The 21,894-nt window shown below is 42.3% G+C and overlaps 1 protein-coding gene across 1 annotated transcript in view; it reads left to right on the top strand.

Moving 5' to 3' along the window:
* Positions 1 to 21,894, top strand: part of EPSTI1 (epithelial stromal interaction 1) — a 121,569-nt gene that overhangs the window by 3,819 nt on the left and 95,856 nt on the right. Inside the window, exon 2 of the mRNA XM_036249836.1 lies at positions 3,981 to 4,242. Within this exon, the coding sequence (XP_036105729.1) occupies positions 4,064 to 4,242 (179 nt within the window). The 5' untranslated portion in view covers positions 3,981 to 4,063. The remainder of the gene's footprint in view (positions 1 to 3,980; positions 4,243 to 21,894) is intronic.

Below are 21,894 nucleotides of genomic sequence, written 5' to 3'. Positions count from 1 at the left end.
CTGATAGGTTTAGAAATTTTAACACACTGTTTTGGAAAACAATACACAGCTGCTCATTGGGAAATTTATAATAAATGAAAAGCATTCTAAACCCTAATTTTATCAAAAAAATGTATTTATCAAAATCATTTTCCAAAGTGTGTAAAAAGTTATATTTGGACTCAGAAGACCCAAATTCAAGTTCTGGTTCTGCCACTAATTTGTTACACAATACTGGCAAGTCAGTTGACTTCGCTAAGTTTCTGTTTTTACATATCTAAAATGAGGTGGCTAGCCCTGGCCAGTTTGCCTCAGCGGTTAGAGCGCCGGCCTGCTGCCCAGAGTCGCGGGTTTGATTCTGGTCAAGGGCACATACTTCAGTTGCGCTTAGTCCCCAGCCCTGGGCGGTGTTGTGTGGGAGGCAACCAGTTGATGTTATTTCTCTGGCATCGGTTGTTCTTCCTCTCCCTCTCTCTTCCTCCCTCTCACTCTCTCTGAAAAAACAAATGAAAAAATATCCTCAGAATTAAAAAATAAATAAATAAAATGAAGTGGTTATATGAACTTAAACCTGAATCTAGAAAAAACAAGATTCTGTCTGTTCCCCACTTTGGCTCCAGGGTCTGACAGAGTGAGTGGTATGTGCTTATCATTCACTACATATATTTTACATGAACTAAGGTGACTTATAATTGTAGCATTCCATGATTTTGTATATCTTTTTAAATCCTTTTTACTCTTTCTTAACCAAAATAGTTTTTGCTCAGATTAAACTTCTTTACCTAAAGGAATGAATAAATGACTATTTCCTGAAGGCCGTTATATTTGAAAAGAAAACCATTTCCTAAACAAATTTCTAATTGGTCACATTTCAGGCAATTTAACAATCTCAGTAGACTACAGCTATTGCCCATATAGGTAATAGAACATATAGGTAATAGTCTGGTACAAGGGTTCTTCAAACTTGTAAAGTCATGGAATTTAAAAAAAAAAATTTTTCTTTATTGATTTTAGAGAGAGAGGAAGGGAGAGGGAGAGAGAGATAAAACATCGATGGGAGAGAACATTGATTTGCCACCTCCTGCATGCCCCCCACTGGGGATCAGGCCCAAAACCTGGGCCTGTGCCCTGACCGGGAATCGAACTGGTGACCTCTTGGTGCATGGGTCGATGCTCAACAACTGAGCCACACCGGCCAGGCCAGAATTCTTGCTTTATACAAAATCAGGCAGCAATCCAGTACATAGAGGAGATGCGGATTAAAGTACTCTGGTACAAGCAGGGATGGGAATCCAGAACCTTCCTCACTCACCCTAATTCTCTCCACCAGCCACCGCTGTACCAGCACACATCCCAGAACAACCCTGGTAAAAGGCCAGCCGTGTTCTCATATCACTGCGCACACCAAGTGAGAGAATGAGAGAGCGATATGCCAGTAGATATCTCACTCTCCAGCATCCGTAAGGAGCCTTTGGATGTCTGCTGCAATAATCAATTACAGTCACATTTTTTAACTCTGAGAATGTAGTGAAATGACAAGTGAACAGAATAAGCAATTTAGATTTTGCCTATTATTCTCTACTTCTATTTTATGTTTGAAACTTTGGTATGGTACATGGTTGTGTTATAAAATAAATATGGACAACTACGGGTAGTCCTGAACTCTAGTACTATGGCTAGCTCCTCGAATGGGAATGTTTTTCCCCTAATTTGGGTTTTCCCTTACTTGTACTTTGAATTTAATCCAACCACCAAAACAACTGTTTTCTCCTCTGAAACAAAACTTCCAGTGGTATTTTCCCAGCAGTAAAGATTTTAAAGAAGATAGCCTCCAGAAAACTATACAAAGCTACTTTTTAAACATTTCTCACCCTGCAGGCACCTCTAACCTAGTAGTTTCCAAATCAAACTCTTTCATCTTTCCCCCAAACCTGTGCCTCCTCCTGGTTAGTGATGAAACCAAACCCTTAAAGTCACCATAAAATTAGCACCATTAAATAAATCACTGGGCTCTAATCCAGGCATATTATATGTTGATCAGGATTTTTCAGCTTCAGCGCTATTGATGTTTGGTGCAGAATGCCTCTGTGTGGTGAGTGCTGTCCTGTGCATTGTGGGTGTTTCCCAGCATCCCTAGCCTCTATTCACTAGATGCCGGTAGTCTGACCCCTACCCCCTTCCAGGCTTCAGAATAGAAAATGCTTTCAGACATTATCAAATGTCTGCTGGAGACGAAATCAACTCTATTTGAGAGCCACTGATTCTGTCTTTATACCTCACAACAACCAACAAAGTATTATAACTTCATTTCACATTATACAGATGTGGAAACCGGGCCTTCACATCTGTTCGATGTGAAATGAAGAAATAAGAGACTTGGCCTCAGTCATGTGTCTAGGATGTGGCAGAGTTGGTCAAAGTGCTGACCAAATTGTCTCCCCTTCTCTCTGGGCCTCTGGTGCTCAGTTCTCCTTTGCATAGAGTTTTTGTTGTTGTTGTTTTTTCTTTTTTGAAATCTAATCTAGCTTTACCACATCTCCTTGTTATATTACTCCCATGTACCTTGCTACTACCTTCCCTGCTCCTGTCCTACTCCATGCTTTTGTCCTGCCTGGGCTTCAATTTCATTCTTTCATCAGCTTTCAAACATATATCTCTGTTCTAAGCACCGTAATATAGCAAAACAATCAAGCTCCTACATGGCTCGCCGGCCTGGGGCTGGGTGCTCCAGCTACACACCCCACCTGGAACATCTTACCATTTTAAGCCACAAGCTTCAGCCATTGCATCTCCTTCCTGGTGAAACTCCTGTCTTATTTATTTATTTTTTAAATATTTTTTTCTTTATTGATTTTAGAGAGACAGGAAGGAGAGAGAGAGAGAGAGAGAGAGAAACATCGATGAGAGAGAACATTGATTGGCCACCTCCTGCATGACCCCCACTGGGGATTGGGCCCACAAACTACACATGTGCCCTGCCAGGGAATCGGACCTTGGTGCATGGGTTGATGCTCAACCACTGAGCCACACCTGCCGGGCCTCCTATGTCTCTTGAGGCTCATTCTCAAATGTCCCTTTTCCGTGAATTACTCAGGCTAATCCCCAGTTTCCCTGAGCACACACCAGCTTTACCACATCCTCTTGTTATTTCACTTATCCCGTGGTGGCATTAGCATCTGTTTAGCTGTTCCTTAGAATAGTTATGTGAGGAAAGAGCCTCTCATTGTTGTATAGCCAGCTTTATGACCCTGGTGATCAAACCAGCACACATCAGAATCATGGGGGAGCTTTCAAAAAATACCTCTATGCCTACAGATGCAGCCTCTTGCAAATCCATATTTTATAAAATCCCCACGCCACAGTTGAATCACTGCACGTCTTGCACAGAGCAGGTATTTAATCAATACTTCTTGAATGTCTGATCAGTTACTTCGCAAGGCTGCCTGGAAAATCATCTCTGCCTGCCCCTCAGCGCACTTCTCCAGTTTTGCGTTTTCTCTGCTTTTGATTTCAGTTTCTATTTCCTTTAACTCGAAAGTACTTGGACAACAACCAAAGAGCAGTCATCACTGACAAAGGCAAACTTTTGTTTAGGTAATTTTAAATATTAACCTAGTGTCTGAAGGTTTATAGTCTGAAATACACATCAGTAACATCAAATTAGGGTTACCTGTTAAACAGTCCCTAAACTATCTTTCAGGATTCTAGCCACCTTGTGGCTATTCACTTACAAGATGTTCTTGGCTGATCATAGACTCCTTATCTTTATTCTCTTCTAGAGCTGGTTGTGAGATTTGAAACATACTCACCTGTAGTGGCCAAGTCAGCTCAACTCCGCACCCCAGGGGGCGGGGCGGGAGCAGCCAGAGCTGTTACTTGCGCTAAGGTCGGGGATGTCCGACTGGGGCACAATAGGGAAGTAAGTCCCTGGGCGGGAGCAATCAGCAGCTGGGAGTAAGAAATCGAAACTCAGCTGTTAAAACCGCTGCTCCTGTTCTTAGGATTCGCATCTCGAGGCTCGCTAAGCGTCCCAGCCTGCACCCCTCCCGCTGCAGCGGCGGCCCGGCCCCGCAGGCTCTGAACCATGTACACCCGCAGTAGGGTGTTGGGCTCCGGACTCGACCCCTCTTCGGCCTCCCGGCCGGCCCTGAACCCTGCTGTGCAGCGTCGGGAGCAGGACCCGCTGCAAGGCCCCGGGAAGAGTTTGGAGGCTCCTTCACAGACCCCTTCTTGGGAGAGACAGGAGCAAGCGGGCCCGAGACGGTAAGTATTTCACAATGTGTCTTGGGGGGCGGGGGAACAGGAACCTAGACCCCAAACATACTCGCCAACACCTTCTTAATCATTACACTGTGAAACCACAGGGGCCGAATAACAGGGCTTTCGAGAGAATGAAGGTTCATTTGCCTAAACAAAGGCACACATACATTGAAGGTGCCAGTCTGCGGTTCTCTAGATACTTAGCCCCCTTTCCTTTGGAGACCTCTGGACACCTTCTGTGTCTGGCTGCAGGGTTGAAAGAGGATGTGGAGAAACTGCCCTGGCTTCTTACTAATTTCCCGGGCATCTTCAGAACTCAGACTCTGAGTCTAAAGGGTATGAAAAGAGTTTCCTTCCTGTGTTAAGAATTGGTGCCCTAATTGGTGTCTCCACATTAGCTCCCAGGTAAGAGTGAAGAGGGCATATGCTACCAGGTGGATCCAAACTGGCCTCCCAACAAGACTCCCAGATAAACTAGCTACTTAGGACCGAGGAGTAGACTGAAAGTCAGGAGGTGACTGAGATTTCCTGTCCCTGAGGTTGATAAATGCTGTTCATTGTACTATTTACTCTTGATCTTTGGTTCAAGGACTATAGTTGGTATCTGGGAAACATTTATTATGCAAAGTGTCAGTGGTTCTCTCTTTCTGCCCAATGGAATGAGCTTCTTTTAGACAACAGTACAGGAGTAGACATTGCTTTTGAAGGGCTACCTCTGGGAATTGGAACTGTCCAAATGGTTTCATTTTTAATTTCCCCTATTCATCAACTTATAATCACATGAAAGACAAATACTGGTTGTTAAGGAACCATATATAACCTTATGGCCAATAAACAGATTTTCTTTCATCCCTTAACTTTTGGAAGAATTCTTAAGTATCAGGCTTGTAATATTGTTCAGTTTAGTTGAGGTGAATGATCTAGGTGGTTTCATTGTGTGATTGCTGCATTTCTCTCCCCCTCAGAATAAGAGGTATCTTATCACAATAGAAGCTCACTAATATCAAGTAACCTATATCTCCATAAGCTGTATCATTTAATGTGTCAGAGGTCATGGACATTTAGTTTCCAGCTGAAGATAAATGCCCTTGACATGCTTTGTTTTCTGTGAAAAAGCATCTACTTAGGTATAATCATTTATATACAAGTTCTTGTCATATCATAAATGTTAACAGTTGTATCAGTTTTTTTCTGTGATTGTAAATTGCCCTAGAGTCTTGCTGGACCAACTTGCTCAGAAGGGGGCTATTTTTCACTGCATACTATTTTTTAACTTCTAGGGTCTGCCAATAGACCATTGGAGAGTACATCTCATTCAGTTATCTTTCTTTCTTTTTTCGTGTTAATCCTTACCCAAGGATATTTTTCCATTGATTTTTTAGAGTGGAAGGGAAGGAGGGAGAGAAAAACATGGTTGCAAGAGAGATACATTGATTGGTTGCCTCCTGCACAACCTCGAACAGGGATAGGGATTGAACCTGTAACCTAGGTATGTGCCTTTGACCGGGACTCAAACCCAAAACCCTCTGGTCCGTACCTGATGCTCTAACTGCTGAGCCAAATCGGCCAGGGTGCGTTCATTATCTTTCACAGAACTTTCATGTGAACCAGTTGTAAAAAGCAGAATATTAAAAGATAGATCCCTTTTAGGTGTTAACATCAAGATCCTTTTGGACTACTCAAAATTCCTCTTATTATCTACATTAATCACTTATATCTACTGTTTTTTCTCACTTATCTCCTTTAATGGAAGTGGGAAATCAGGGAAAATGATTGAACGAAAAATAACATCTCAGTAAAGTCAACAACAACAAAGCCATTAAGGTTTGAATTTTTTTTTGGAGAGAAATAAGAAGCATATTCTGATGGAAAATTAAGAAAGAGAAAGGATAAAATTAAGTGCTTAATAGCCAGGCTTAATTTGTTTACTCTCAGTATGAGCTTAATTATCTGCTAAGGGGTTGGAATTTGACCTTGTTTTGTGTACATCCGTCCAGGATTCATTAGGAAAGTCTCAGTGTGGGCAGAGGGGCATTGGCTTTGATGCCAGGCAGGCTTGGGTTCACGTTCTGACTGTGCCATTGCCTGCCGTCTGAACTTCAGCAAGGGGCTTCGCTCCTTTATGCTTCAGTTTGTCACTATTTAAAAATGAGTTAGTACCAACACCTCAGGGGTTCTTTTTTAGTATGTGTGTGTGTGTTTATTTATGTGTATGCATGGATATTTTGCTGGATATTTGCAACATTTTACTGGATATTTGCTTTGTACATTTGTGCAAAAGCAAATAAATATCCAGTAAAATATTGGATGCCGATGGCCTTAAATTTATTGAAGATATGTTTATTGACCAAGTGCTATGCTGTCATCCTGAAGTGGAGTGTTTGTGCCTTGTAAAAACATACAGATTTAAAGTACCTACTTACATATATAAATATACATAAAGTGATTTTAGGACAGTCTCTTAAAATGATTCCTGAGGACCATTACCTAACAGATTCCAAGGCAAGGCTGAGTTCTTGACTGCTTTTGGATTTAAATAGTTACAAGTATTTACTAATTCATATTGGCTTTCCCACTTATTTTTAGTTGGTGATTTTATCTTTAAATATCATAAGCTATCTACACAGACTTAGAGAGAAAAAAGCTCCCACAAACTTCTAGTCCAAAATAACCTTTTACCCTTCCTTTCAATATTTTGCTTGTTTGTAAGCATCTTCTCACTTATTCTCAGCTAGATAACTATAAGACTAAGGCATGGGTTTTTCCAGAAGGGATTTTTACCTAGTTTTATCCCATTCTCTGCAATAGACTCCTGCCTGTGATAGTAATACAGGCAGGGTCGCTTCATTCAGATACTTGTCTGTAACTGTACCTGGAAGTTGTCCTTTTGATGCTGTTGGAAGGGAATAAAGACATTCTGAAAATGAACCCATACTGTGGAATTTTACTAAACGGTTCACTTAAACATATGTACAAATTCTGTTTACATTAGCATGTTTGTGGCCTGCTTTATACTGAGAACTGTAGAAACGTAAAGATGAGCAGTAATAATAGCGAACACATATCATGCTTAGTATGTGAAAGTGCATGACATGTATTAGCTCTTTCAGTCCTCGTGACAACTCCATAATACGAGAGGATCTCTAGCTCTGGGTATTTAATTAAAAATACAGGGACAAATAACGGCTCAACAAAAGACAGGCCCTTATGAAGCTTACAGTCTAATTGATGGGGCAGACAGTTATCAGATAACTACACAAATAACTCTTTATACGTATTATAAGAGAAATCCAGGGCCTGAGCCAGTCTTGGCAGCAGGAAGGTGATCTTAAGACATGATGCTTCCGCTTCAGGATAATTAGTGGTGTGGCTTTTTCTCACAAATACGTCATTCCAACACTAAATAACTATAATTCAGTTCTGACTCTAACTGCCGAGTTAGCACGATACCACAAGTTAAGGGTTTATTCTTCTATGTCTCCTCCTGCTTTAGGGGCAAGCTACAAGTGGACTTCTCGGGGTACCCACATTTCTGCCCAGCTGACTACAAATTTGAGGTTCCCATGACTTCTCTCCACCCCCAGGTTTAATAATTTACTAGAATGAATTACAGAACTCACTGTATTTATGCTCACAGTTTTATTGTAAAGTATATAACTCAGGAACAGTCAAACGGAATAGATTCATAGGGCAGAATATAGCTTCCATACCCCTTCTGGCTGGGTCCCCCTGCACCTTGGTGTGTCCACTAATTCGTAAGCTCCCCAAACCTCATTGTTTAAGAATTTTTATTGCGACTCCGCTGCGCAGGCATAATTGGTTACATCACTGGTCAGTGGTGATTGAACTCAATGCCCCACAGGTGGGAGTGGAGTGGACCAGAAAGTTCTAACCCTCTAATCACATGGTTGGGGTTTTCCGGCAAACAGTTCCCGGTCTGAAGCTATCGAGAGTCCCCCACCAGGAGCCATCTATTTCATCAACATATAATCCAAACCCAGAAATCCAGACTTTGTTGTTAATCCTCAGCTGAAGATATTTTTTTCATTGATTGTTAGAGAGTGGAAGGGAGGGAGGGAGAGAAACATCGATGTGAGAAAGACACATCAATTTGTTGCCTCCCGAACGTGCCCCGACCAGGGCCTGGGGATTGAACCTGCAACCCAGATACCTGCCCTTGACCAGGATTCAAATCTGTAACCCTTCAGTGCATAGGCCGACACTCTGGCCACACTGGCCAGGGCAATCCAAGCTTTTATTACTTAGAATCCCAATACTGTTAGGAGCTCTGTGTCAGAAACCAAGGACAACGTTTAAATATATATTTTTATTACACCACAGGAGTTTAAGTAGCTTCTGTGGCATCCAGGGGAGCATGCTCTTCAGGTCTCCTTCTGAAGAATTTACCGTGAGAGGCATAGTCAGTGACAGCTTCCACGCCTTTGGATCCATTGCACCCTTTTCTCTGAGAGCACACGTATTCTGCACTCTTCCCAGCAGTGACTGAGCATTCCAGCCCCCTGCCCCTGTGGAACTCCTCTGTTGGTCAGCTTTCGCCAGAGGACTCCCCACTGACCTATCCAAGATTCCCTCAGAACTGTGTAGCAGTAGCCGGAAGGTCTTCCTTCTCAAGCTGCCTTCCCCCTCTTAGAGAATAGACCTGCTCATGTTCTCAAGGCTTTCCCTGTCCACTCCTGCTCCCTCCCTTTTATCCGTCACAGGCGTTCCCCCAGTAAATCTCTTCCATGCCTCACCCCATCTTGACGCATCTTGGCGTCTGCTTCTTGGAGAACTCAAACTGACACAGCCTTTAAGATGCACCTACTCCTGGCCACACAGCTCAGACACTGTTTCTGTTGGAGTGCTTTCTACATGTACTGGGGAAACCCACTCCTTTTTCTCATTTCCTCCCTTGGGCTTTGGGGGACATTCTGTAGCTTTCTTGCTCCAACTTCTGTACTTTTCACAGCTTGTTGTGCTACTGGAAAGGAAATAACCCTGGTAACTGATATTTTTCCTTCCCTCCATCCTCAAACTCTCAAAGGAGAGTGAAGGAAGAGTAAAGGATGGCTTGGCAAGACCATTTATTAATGGCAATCCCTGTTTTTTCTCTCTTTTCCCCTTAAGCACTGTGGTATATTAGTAGTAAATATTTTGTAAATATAAATTGGGATAGAAGGTGGAACTTATGATAACACAGTCATTAAATGATAGTATCGGTCCAATTTTTATAAACATCATATTTAATAATTCGTGTGTATATTCTGAACCCTGAAATAGAATTTCTTATGTCTAAGACAGATGATCATAAACTTAAGTCATTCTTGACTCACCTTGTTTGAATTTAAACTAGCCACATAAAATAGTCTTAGAATGTAATTTCTACAAACTCATGAGAGCTGATAAGAACTGCTTTTACTATTTCATCCTCGTTGTAAGGCTCCAGATTTCTCTTCTGTCTCTTCATATGACTGTGAGAAAGTAAGTTTTTTCTATAAATGCTAAATGGCATGAAAGCATCAGGTTACTACTCCTTCCTGGAAATAGAGAACTGAATAATGCAAAAATTCCGTTTAGTGCCATGAAACAATAATACACAGGGAGAAAAAAATCTGTGATTGATTCTGATAAGTACTGTTTTTTTGTTTGTTTTTAAATCCTCCCTTGAGGATATGTTTTCACTAATTTTCAGACAGAAAAGAAGGGAGAAGGAGAGAAACATTGATTGGTTGCCTCCTGTATGCACCCCAATCAGGGATTGTACTTGCAACCCAGGTATATACCCCGACTGGGATTCGAACCCACTAACCTTTGGTGTAAGGGACAATGCTCCAACCAACTGAGCCACCTGACCTGGCCAAGGCAATGAGTACTCTTCTTGATGGTTCAATATAGATGGCTATTCATTAGGGGACTATTTAACCCAATCTCCAAGCAAGACTCATGAGTATTCAGTAAGACAACAGGTAGTATTTAACAGATCCTTTTTAATGACTTTCTACCTTTATGATAATGATATGGCTCAATGAGCTGGGTGGGTGCCTCAATGATTACCAGGTTCTGCTGCCAAGCCAATCAGTGGAGCTCTGCCTATTTGGCTTATTTTTGTAATGGAAATGTGACAAAGCACTGCAATACTGTGGTAGTGTAGAATGAATCAGCTGTGGCCTGGAAGAGTTAAGTTGAGTACCCTGAAATTAGTTGCTACCTGAAATAGTTAAATTGAGAGACTAAAACTAAAATAACAATTAATAACTTGAACCTTTATGTCTGGAACTCTTACTCACGTGCTAGACCTAGTGCTAAGCATATGACATATTTTGTGAAATTTTTTCTTCACAATAAAGACATTGCTACTTTATAGATAAAGAAACTGAACCTTGGGAGATTAAATGACCCCCAAGGTCTCAGAACCAGCACTCAAACACGAGTCTATCCACCACAGCCAGGATCCTGAACGTGATGTAGAGCTGGAGGAAGGAGTGAAGTGGAAGCTGATTTCCTATCAATTGTCGTATTTTCACTTCAAGAAAATAGAACGTCTATAGGCTAGAGGAAATATAGAAACAGTAATGTGACATTTGATTATAACTTTAAAATGATTTGGGTAGAGAAGTAGTTTGTAACAGTAAAGTTTCTGTGGGGATCCTTGCTAAATGTGATACATTCTTGACATTGTTTTTCTTCTCTCATTCATTAAAAATAAATGTTCCTTTAGTGGGATACCACCTAGGGTTGAAAAGCACAGTTCTATGCATGGCAGAAGAGATTACTGGAGCGAATGGAAAGAAAAGACATTTTGGTTTGATTAGATCAAATTTACCCTCCTGTTTATGCAGGAGGATAGAAATTATGGTCTAGAATGAATTTCCAGCTCTCCTGCACTAGATTTCACTCCTCAGTATGGTATGAATTTGCAGCCTGCCAAGTCTTAGGGAGTAATCATTTTCGTTCAAATACAATATCATCAGAAATGAGCAGGCATTTTTCAAAAAGCTTTTGACAGCGGAAACAGTGAAACAATAAATCAACAAGATGATGAAAGCTCGAAAACACATAATACCTATAATAATCAGTAGACACATAGCAGAAACGAGAAAAAAAAAGACACTTAGTTCAATTATGCAATAAGGTTACTCACTTCAAAGTCAGTACAGTAGTATAAGGTTATACATATTGTTTAGGTTAATTGCATCTATTCAGAATGTATTTGAATCTGAAACAAAAGCTTAACAGGAAAAAAAGAATCAAAGGGAGAAGATTGCATTTGAAAGCTCTATTCTATATCAGATAATCAACCAATGATGGTTCCTTTGTTCTGTGATGTTTGTAATTTCCCCCTAAATAAATACGAACACTTAAAACCACAATCCATTAAAGTCTTGTAAAAAAGCTGAAGACATTTACCACCATTAAAACTCAAGGGCTACCCCTGGCTGGTTTGGCTTAGTGGTTGGAGTGTTGGCCCACACACCAAAGACTGGCTGGGTTTGATTCCGGTCAAGGGCATGTGCCTCGGTTGGGGTCAGGATCCTGCAGGAGGCAACCAATCTTTGTGCCTCTCTCATGTCAATGTTTCTCTCACTCTCCCTCCTCCTTCCCTACCACTCTGTCTGAAAATCAATGGAGAAAATATCCTTGGGTGAGGATTAAAAACAAAAAGAAAAGCCTCAAGGGCTAATATTGCCCAGTGATTGTTTCACTATGAAAAGAGTGAGCGTGGAAATCCCATGCTACCTAGTCTTGTAGGAAAACGGGGGCCTCTGAATCTTTAAGTGTTTTTCATATTTGGAATATTTTTCCTTGATTGTAGAAATGAAGTCATATCTGCTTGTTATAAACACACAAACATTGCAAAAATAATATAGAGAAAGTCCCCATGCAATTCCAATCCTTAGAAATAATCACTTCAAACAGTTTGATACAAAGACATTTTTATTTTTAATGTGTAGGTTGTATTCTTTGACTCTTTATGCCAACTAGAAAGTCTTTGGAGCATTATACCCTTTGATTTCTCCTGCCAATAGAAGGTAACAGGTAGAGGAGATACGTTCTCTTTCTAATCTTTATTCTAAAATGTGGTTGCTCTGTTATATAGGCAGATACTGTTTGCCACATTAGTTTATCATTTATTTGTGCAAGGAAACAACTCTAGTTCTAACAATGGAAACTTGGATAACATTTCCTATATGGTCCTGTTTCTGAAAATGTTTAACCTAAATATTTAATTGTGAGAGAAATCATTTCTCAAGTTCATATTGTGAGGCGTTTTACAAATTCTGTAAGACAGTTTACCTGGTGTATTAGTCAGGCTTCTTCAGCAAAATGAAACCAACAGTTTATCTCTCTCTCCATATATAGATATATACATATATAAACCAACAGTATATATATACTGTGGTAGTGTCACGGAAAAGACTCAGACCGAACACCGGAGGAAGCGAAGAGGTTCCTTTATTCACGCATGCGGACCCAGAGGAGGCAGTCTCCAAATTCTGGGCCCCGAGTTGTGGGCGCGCCTATATAGCGGGCTGGGCAGACATTCTTTAGATGCAAGAGCAGTAAGCAGCTTACAGAAGCAGGAAGCAAAAAGTTCTGGTTATCTCTAGGAGGCAAAAGGGTCTAGTTATCTCCTGGGAAGCAACAGGGTCTGGTTACCTCCTGGGTACTTGCCTTTTCTAAACTGGCGGTTTACTTCCTCTATCATTCCCCACTTTTGATGCTCTTAGCTGCTATTGCTGCCTATTGCCTCATGATACAAATCTCTATAATCTGGGTCTTTCATAGGAGTTGATATCTGTACTGATATGGTTGGAGGGCCAATATTTTGGCCGTGTCTTGCCTGGTTACAGTGGACTCTAAAGTTTGGACTGTGGTCCTTATTATGTATGATCAAAGGCTTACTCCTAGGAGAATGATGGCTAACAGACCAATTAGTGGAAGTAGCCATCGGAGCCAGCCCTGTGAATCTATTCCCCAATTCCAGTTTTCTAATTCTTTGGCTCTGTGTTTTATGTTTTCTCTGAGTTCTTTGACCTTTTGTGTTACGATTCCAGACTGGTTTACAAAGTAGCAGCATTCTTCCCCCAAGAACATGCAAGTTCCTCCTCTTTCTGCTGTTAGCAAGTCTAGAGCCGGTGGTTCTGTAAGGTTACTTCTGCTAGTGAATTAATCTGTTGTTGGATGGTGGTCAAGGGCCTGCTACTGTAGTCATGTCTGCATTAAGTTGGGCAGACAACTTATAGTAGGTAGAGGCAGAGAACCCTAGGCCCCTACTCCTGTCCCTATCCCAGCTGCAATGCCAATTCCCGCTGCAACTGCTAGGCTACCCCCCTTTTGATTTGGGTAGGTCTCTTTCAGCTCAGTCAGAGTAGGAGTAGGTTCAATATTTTCTGGGGGGTTCAGATGCTGAGGCTAGGGGTAAGGAAGACCTCTAGACATCTCCCGGTCCAGTTGGCGGGGAGGCACTTACAGGCCTCCCGTTCACACAGGAGGAATAGTCCTGGCTCAGTACATAAACTGCTGTTATTGGGGATACCGAAGTTACTGGTACAAAGCTCTGGGTTAAGAAACCCTACTGGGTTTCCTTCTGGGGAGACCTTCTCCGGCTCTTGGCAGGTTACATTGGAACCTCTAGTGTCTAGGAATACATCGGCTATTATGGGCTCCTGGGTTAGGGTCTGATTGGGACCAGGAGGCATCCCAGTATGACTCCAGGTACGTGGAACAGGTATTCCTAGGAGTCCTTTCCCCTGGAACGGTAGGCAAACCCAACATTCCCGAGTGGAGTTGCTAATATTCTGGTATGCTGAGTACATGGTTCCTACTAGTTCCTGAACCTGTACTGTGGGGCTGATTTTCTGTAGTGCTTCCTGGAAAGTAGTAAGGTTGGCACCCTTATATATTATCTTTTCCTCCTGTTTCCTCAGCCATCGGCTATTTTTCTAACAGCTTCTTTCCGAACCGTCTCAAATTCTTCCTGGGTTAAATCACTTAGTTGGCAGTAGCTACTCCAACAGACCTGTCTACCCAGGGGCCTGCATGCCTGACACTTTTGACTCTGGTATCCAATGGTCCCTCCCAATTTCCCCGTCATGTATAATTTATTGTCCCAGACACATGTGGGACGCCCAGCCTGGTCCCTACCTGGGAGAAGTGTTGTAGGCATTCCGCGGGCATAGCAGTGGCATATGTGAAGGGTGATGCAGGGGATTTATAGCTTGCTATTCCTCCTGCAAGTCGTATCCTTTCTGCAGGCTTGCTACATTTACATACAGGGGCTTCAACTGGAGAAGGGTCTGCTAAGCAAAGCAGACTAAGTATCCAAAAGCACAGACAATCCAAGATATGTTCCCCCCAGAGCCAGTCGCTCCCAGGTGTTCCATTCTGTTGGGGCCACAGTCATCAGTCCAATTCCTAAGATTATAGCAAAACTTCCCACTGCAGTCAGGTACCATCCTGGGCAATTGTCCATTCCTCTGAGCCTCCGTCAATGCCTGGTTTCCTTTTCAGCTTCAGGGTCGGCAACCATGGCAGCTGGTCCTCTGGGTCCCCGTCTGTCCTCCTGGAATCCACTGGGTCCGTTGCCCTCTTGGCTCGGCTGTGATGGATCCAGGGGGTGATTCCTGCAACCTTAAGTGCGGTAGGGGTTGTTAGTATGACAAGGTGGGGCCTTGTCCACGTGGGTTGCAGGGGTTCCTTTTCCCAGTCTTTAATCCATACGTAGTCCCCGGGTTTATGTGAGTGGGCTGGCCCGTTGTCACTGCCAGTGGTCATAGGCAACCCAAAATGGGGGATCATTTTCCTGAGGAGGGTCTTGAATACCTCTGCTTTGTTCTGTCCTGGTGGGGAATGCTTCTACCCATCCAGAGAAAGTACAGACTAATACAAGCAAATATCTGTATCCCCAGCTTGGCCTGATTTCAGTAAAATCTATCTGTAGGTCCTCCAAAGGCTGTTGCCCCCATGTTGTATTGCGGGAAGCCCTTTCGGGTGAGCTGCTGCATTGTTCCTGGCACAGGCCAGGCATTGAGCTGCTGCCACTGCACATAGTCCAGACACATTAGGGAAGTAGTAATATCTCCCAAGTAAGGCCTCTAGAGATGTTTTCCCCAGGTGTGTGAGGGCATGGCATTGCCTGACGAGATTGCTGGCCTGGCCGTGGGGTACGTAGAGCCATTCTTACAGCAGTTTCCATATGCTGGTGGGCTGGTGGGCGTTCAGGGCAGTTCTTTTTTTTTTTTTTTTGGTACGTGCCCCTAGCGGGAACCGCACCTGGGACTCTGGTCCGCAGGCCGATGCTCCAGCCGCTGAGCCAACCCGGCCAGGGCAAAGGGAGGCAGTTTTCTTGTATAGCTCATTTCTGTTCCTCCGGGGTGTAGTCTGGCTGATTGAGGTTCAGTTCTAATAGGGTACCGTCTATGGCTGGGGTATTTGTTGGGGCCTCCCTTTTGTAGCTGCCTCCTTTGCTGCCTTCTGCCCTTCTGTTCCCTCGGGCTACTTCTGTCTCCCTTCTGGCGGCCCCTGCAATGCATTACTGCTCCTCCCCGAGGGGCCCAGACTGCTTCTAGCAGTCAGAGTATTTCTGCCTTGTTTTTAATTTTCTTCCCCTCAGCTGTAAAGAGTCCTCTCTAGGTAGATTGCCCCATGGATGTGTATGGTGGCAAAGGCCTACCAAGAGTCTGTGTAAATATTGACCCTTTTTCCTTCTGCCATTTCGAGTGCCCTAATTAATGCCCAGAGTTCTGCCCTTTGGGCAGACCAGCCGGCCGGCAGGGGCTTTGCTTCAATTATTTTCTCCTTGTCCACACAGCGTACCCTCCATTCGTTTCCCCTCAGTCATGTACCTGCTCCCATCGGTGTAGAGCGTTGTCTGGCCTGTCTAGGGGCTGGTCCCGCAGATCTGGTCGGCTGGCATGACCTCCGCAGCTGTCTCGAGGCAGTCATGGTCTGGTTCTCCCAGCTCCGCAGGAAGGAACGTAGCTGGGTTTATTCGCCGGAGAGTGCTTTCACTTGGGGATTCTCATAGAGAAGTCCCTGGTCCCGTGTCAGTGTCGGGTTGGAGAGCCATTTGTGTCCCTGTCCAGCCAGAAGGCTAGATATCGCGTGGGGAACAAATATTTTGATCTCTTGCCCACGTGTTAGTTTGTCTGCCTCCTGTAGGAGAGTGACAGCTGCAGCTGTGGCCCTCAGGCAGGGCAGCCAGCCTGCTGCCACACTGTCCAGGTCCTGAGACAGGTATGCAACCGGCCTTTGCCGTGGTCCCAGTGGCTGTGTGAGGACCCCCAGTGCTATTTTCTCCTCTTCATGCATGTAGAGGTTGAAAGGCGGACTGGGGTCTGGCAGCCCTGGGACCGGCATGTGCCCAAGGTGATCTTTTATGGCCTGGAAGGCTTTCTCCTGTTCAGCTTCCCATAAGAGGGGTGCTGTGTCTGGGCCTTTTAGCACTTGGTAGAGTGGTTTGGCTAATGCTGCATAACCCGGTATCCAGATTCGGCAGAACCCGGCTGCCCCTAGGAACTCTCGAAGTTCCCTCCGTGTGGCTGGAGTTGGTAGGGCCATCATGACCTGCTTCTTTTCCTGGCCCAGGACCCGTTTCCCTTGGGAAATGAGGAATCCCAGATATTTCACCTGGACCTGGCGTATCTGTGCTTCCTTCCACGAGGCCCGGCACCTGCCTTTGTTAGCAGTTCAAGGAGCTGCAGGGGCCCTCTCAGCACCAGTCCAATGTGGGGGCGGCTAGTAGGAGATCATCTACATACTGCAGCAGCACCAGGTCCGTTTCTGTATCAGTAAACGGTTATAAGTCTCTGGACAGGGCCTCTCCAAAGACAGTGGGCAGATTCTTTTTTTTTTTCTTTTTTCTTTTTTCTTAATTAATTTTTGTTACAGGTGTTTCTACCCCCCCCCCACACACACACAGATTCCCCCCTTCCCCTCCCTCCCCGCCCTGTCCCCAGTTTGTTGTCCATGTCCACTGTTCATGCATACATGCATATAAGTTCTGTGGTTGATCTCTCTCCCACCATCCCCTCTTCTGAGGATTTTCAGTCTGTACCCCACCTCCACGTCTCTGGGACTACCCCATTCCACAGACTGTTATGTTCATTATATTTCACAAATAAATGAGATTGTATGATACTTGTCCTTCTCTGTTTGGCTTGCTTCACTCAGGATGATACTCTCCAGGTCCCTCCATGTCGTCTCAAAGGACAAGAGATCTTTCTTTCTTACAGCTGTGTAGTACTCCATTGTGTATATGTACCACAGCTTTTTTGTCCATTCGTCTACTGATGGACACTTGGGCTGTTTCCAGATCTTAGCTATTGTAATTAGTGCTGCTACAAAAATGGAGGTACATATATTCTTTCTGATTGGTGTTTCAGGCTTCTTAGGGTATTATATTCCTAGAAGTGGGATCACTGTGTCAAATGTAAGTTCAATTTTTAATTTTTTGAGGTAACACCATATTGTTTTTCATAGTGGCTGCACCAGTCTGCATTCCCACCAGCAGTGTATTAGAGTCCCCTTTTCTCCACACCTTCACCAACACTTGTAGTTTGATGATTTGTTGATGGCAGCCATTCTGATAGGTGTGAGGTGATACCTCATTGTTTTAATTTGCATCTCTCTGATGATTAGTGATGATGAGTATTTCTTCATATGTCTCTTGGCCATTTGTATGTCCTGTTTGGAGAGGTGTCTATTTAGTTCCTCTGCCCATCTTTTAATTGGGTTCTTTGTCTTCCTTTTGTTGAGTTGTATGAGCACTCTCTATATATTGGAAATTAACCCATTATCTGATGTATCATTGGCAATTATGCTCTCCCATACAGTGGGTAGCCTTTCCGTTTTGATGATTGTATCTTTCGCTGTGCAGAAGCTTTTGAGTTTGATGTAGTCCCATGTGTTCATTTTGTCCTTTGTTTCTATTGCCTTAGGTGATGTGTCAGTAAAAATTCTGCTGTATATGACGTCTGAAATTTTGTTCCCTACAGTTTCTTCTAGGATTTTTATGGATTCATGAGTCATATTTAAGTCTTTTATCCATTTTGAGTTTCTTCTTGTGTAGGGTGTAAGTTGATGGTCCAGTTTTATTTTTCTGCATGTAGCTGTCCAATTTTCCCAGCACCATTTATTAAAGAGGCTGTCTTTACTCCACTGTATGCTCTTGCCACCTTTGTCAAATATTAATTGAGCATATTGCCTTGGGTCCATTTCTGGGTTCTCTGTTCTGTTCCACTGGTCTATATGCCTGTTCTTGTGCCAGTACCAGGCTGTTTTGATTACGGTGGCTTTGTGGTATAACCTGAAATCTGGTAATGTGATCCCTTCAACTTTGTTCTTCCTTTCCAAGATTGCTGTGGCTATTCGAGGTCTTTTTTGGTTCCATATGAACTTTTGAAGTACTTGTTCTAATTCTGTGAAGTGTGCCATTGGTATTTTGATGGGGATTGCATTGAATCTACAGATTGCTTTGGGTAATATGGACATTTTAATGATGTTAATTCTCCCAATCCATGAACAGGGTATGTGCTTCCACATTTTTATATCTTCCTCTATTTCTTTTTTCAATGACCTGTAGTTTTCTGGGAATGGGTCCTGTATTTCTTTGGTTAAGTTTATTCCTAGGTATCTTAATTTTTTTGCCGCAATGGTAAATGGGATTGTTTTCTTAGTTTCTCTTTTTGTGAGTTCATCCTTGGTGTATAAGAATGCCATTGATTTCTTGATGTTAATTTTGTATCCTGCTACTTTGCCAAATTTATTTATTAAGTCTAGTAATTTTTGATGGAGTCTTTGGGGTTTTCTACATATAGTATCATGTCATCTGCAAATAATGACAGTTTCACTTCCTTTTTTCAATTTGGATCCCTTTTATTTTTTCTTCCTGTCTTGATTGCTGTGGCTAAGACTTCCAGTACTATGTTAAATAAGAGTGGCAAAAGTGGGCATCATTGCCTTGTTCCTGTTCTTAAGGGAAATGCTTTTAGTTTTTGCCCATTGAGTATGATGTTGGCTGTAGGTCTTTCATATGTGACCTTTATTATGTCTAGATATGATCCCTCTATTCCCACATTGCTGAGCGTTTTTATCAGAAATGGATGATGGATTTTGTCGAAGGCTTTTTCAACATCTATTGATATGATCATGTGGTTTTTATTCTTCATTTTATTTATGTGGTGTATCACGTTTATTGATTTGCGAATATTGTACCAGCCTTGCATTCCTGGGATGAATCCCACTTGGTCATGGTGGATAATTTTTTTGGTGTATTGCTGGAGCCAATTTGCTAGTATTTTGTTCAGGATTTTGCCGTCTGTGTTCATCAGGGATATTGGCCTGTAGCTTTCTTTCTTTGTAGTGTCTTTTTCTGGTTTTGAAATTAGACTTATGCTGGCTTCATAAAACGAGTTTGGAAGTCTTCCTTCTTCTTGAATTTTTTGAAATAGTTTGAGGAGAATGGGTGTTAGTTATTTTTTGAATGTTCGGTAAAACTCCCCCGTGAAGCCATCCGGGTCTGGGCTTTTGTTTGCTGGGAGAGTTTTGATTACATCTTCAATTTCCTTAGTTGTTATTGGTCTGTTCAAGTTTTCTATCTCTTCCTGGTCCAGTTTTGGGAGACTATGTGTTTCTAGAAATTTGTCCATTTCACTTTGATTGTCGAATTTGTTGCCATAAAATTGTTCATAGTAGTTGTTAACAATCTTTTGTATTTCTGTGGTGTTGGTTGTTACTTCTCCTCTTTCATTTCTGATTGTGTGTATTTGGGTTCTCTCTCTTTGTTTCTTGTTGAGTCTAGCTAAGGGTCCATCAATCTTGTTTATCTTTTCAAAAAACCAGCTCTTTGATTCATTGATCCTTTGAATTGTTTTTTGGGGTCTCTATGTTGTTTATTTCTGCTCTGATCTTTACTATTTCCTTCCTTCTACTTGCTCTGGGGTTTTCTTTTTGTTGCTCTCTAGTTCTTTAAGTTGTGAGGTTAGATAGTCTATTAGAGATTTTTCTTGTTTTTTGAGGTAGGCCTGTAGTGCTATGAACTTCCCTCTCAGAACTGCTTTCGCCACATTCCATAGATTTTGTCTTGTTGTGTCTTCATTTTAATTGGTTTCCATGAAGTTTTTGATTTCTTCCTTGATCTCCTCGGTGACCCATTCATTGTTTAATAACATGTTATTTAGCTTCCACGTGTTCAAATGACTTTGTATGTTCTTCTTGCAATTGATTTCTAGTTTCATGCCATTGTGATCTGAGAAGATGCTTGATATGATTTCAGTCTTCTTGAACGTGTAGAGACTTAGTTTGTGCTCTACCATGTGGTCTATCTTTGAGAATGTCCCATGTGCACTTGAGAAGAATGTGAATTCTGTAGTTTTGGGGTGTAATTCTCTGTAGATATCTATTGAATCCATTTGATCTTGTACTTCATTTAGAGTCTCTGTTTCCTTGCTAATTTTTTGTCTAGAGGATCTATCTAGTGATGTCAGCGGGGTGTTGACGTCCCCTGCTATGATTGTATTGCTATCAATTTCTCCTTTGAAGTCCTCCAGAAGGACTTCAAATATATTTTGGTGCTCCTATATTGGGTGCATATATGTTTATCAAGGTTATATCTTCCTGTTGGATAGATCCTTTCAATATTATGTAGTGGCCTTCTTTGTCTCTAGTTATGGCCTTCATTTTGAAGTCTGTTTTATCAGATATGAGTATTGCTACCCTAGTTTTTTTTTCCTTTCCGTTTGCTTGGAAGATTTTTTTCCATCCCTTCATTTTCAATATATGTGAGTCTTTTCTTGTGAGGTGGGTCTCTTGTAATGAACATATAGATGAGTCATGCTTTCTTATCCAATCAGCTACTCTGTGTCTTTTTATGGGAGCATTCAATCCATTTACATTGAAGGTGATTATTGATATGTACTTATTTATTGCCATTTTTGTTTTGTGTGGTTCTATTTTTCTTCCCATATCTCCTGCTAATTACAGCAGTGCTTTTAACATTTCTTGCAGTGCTGATTTGGTGCTAATGTATTTCCTTAGCCTTTTTTTTTTTTGTCTGGGAAGCTCTTTATTTGACCTTCCATTTTGAATGATAGCCTTGCTGGGTAGAGTAGTCTTGGATTCAGATCCTTATTTTTCACGACCTTGATTACTTCATGCCATTCCCTTCTGGCCTGTAGTGTTTCTTGTGAGAAGTCAGCTGAGAGCCTAATGGGGTTTCCTTTGTTGGTAACCTGTCACTTATCCCTTGCTGCCTTTAGGATTCTCTCTTTGTCTTTAAATTTTGGCAGTTTCATTACTATGTGTCTTGGTGTGGGCCTGTTTGGGTTCTTCTTACTTGGGGCTCTCTGTGCTTCTTGAACTTGAATGCCTTCTTCTCTCACCAAATTAGGAAAGTTTTCTGTCACTATTTCTTTGAATATATTCTCTAACCCTTGCTCATTTTCTTCTTCTTCTTCTTCTTCTTCTTCTTCTTCTTCTTCTTCTTCTTCTTCTTCTTCGGGGACTCCTATGATGCGAATATTATTATGTTTCCAGTTGTCCCACAGTTCTCTTAAGCTGTCTTCCTGCATTTTAATCGTTTTTCCCTTTTGTTTTTCTGATTGGTTGATTTTTTTCTACCCTGTCTGCTAATTCACTGATCCAGTCCTCAGCTTC

This window comes from Molossus molossus, unplaced genomic scaffold, assembly GCF_014108415.1.
Source record: "Molossus molossus isolate mMolMol1 unplaced genomic scaffold, mMolMol1.p scaffold_m16_p_9, whole genome shotgun sequence".
Taxonomy (NCBI): Eukaryota; Metazoa; Chordata; class Mammalia; order Chiroptera; family Molossidae; genus Molossus; species Molossus molossus.
This window is presented reverse-complemented; position numbering and strand designations above follow the sequence as displayed.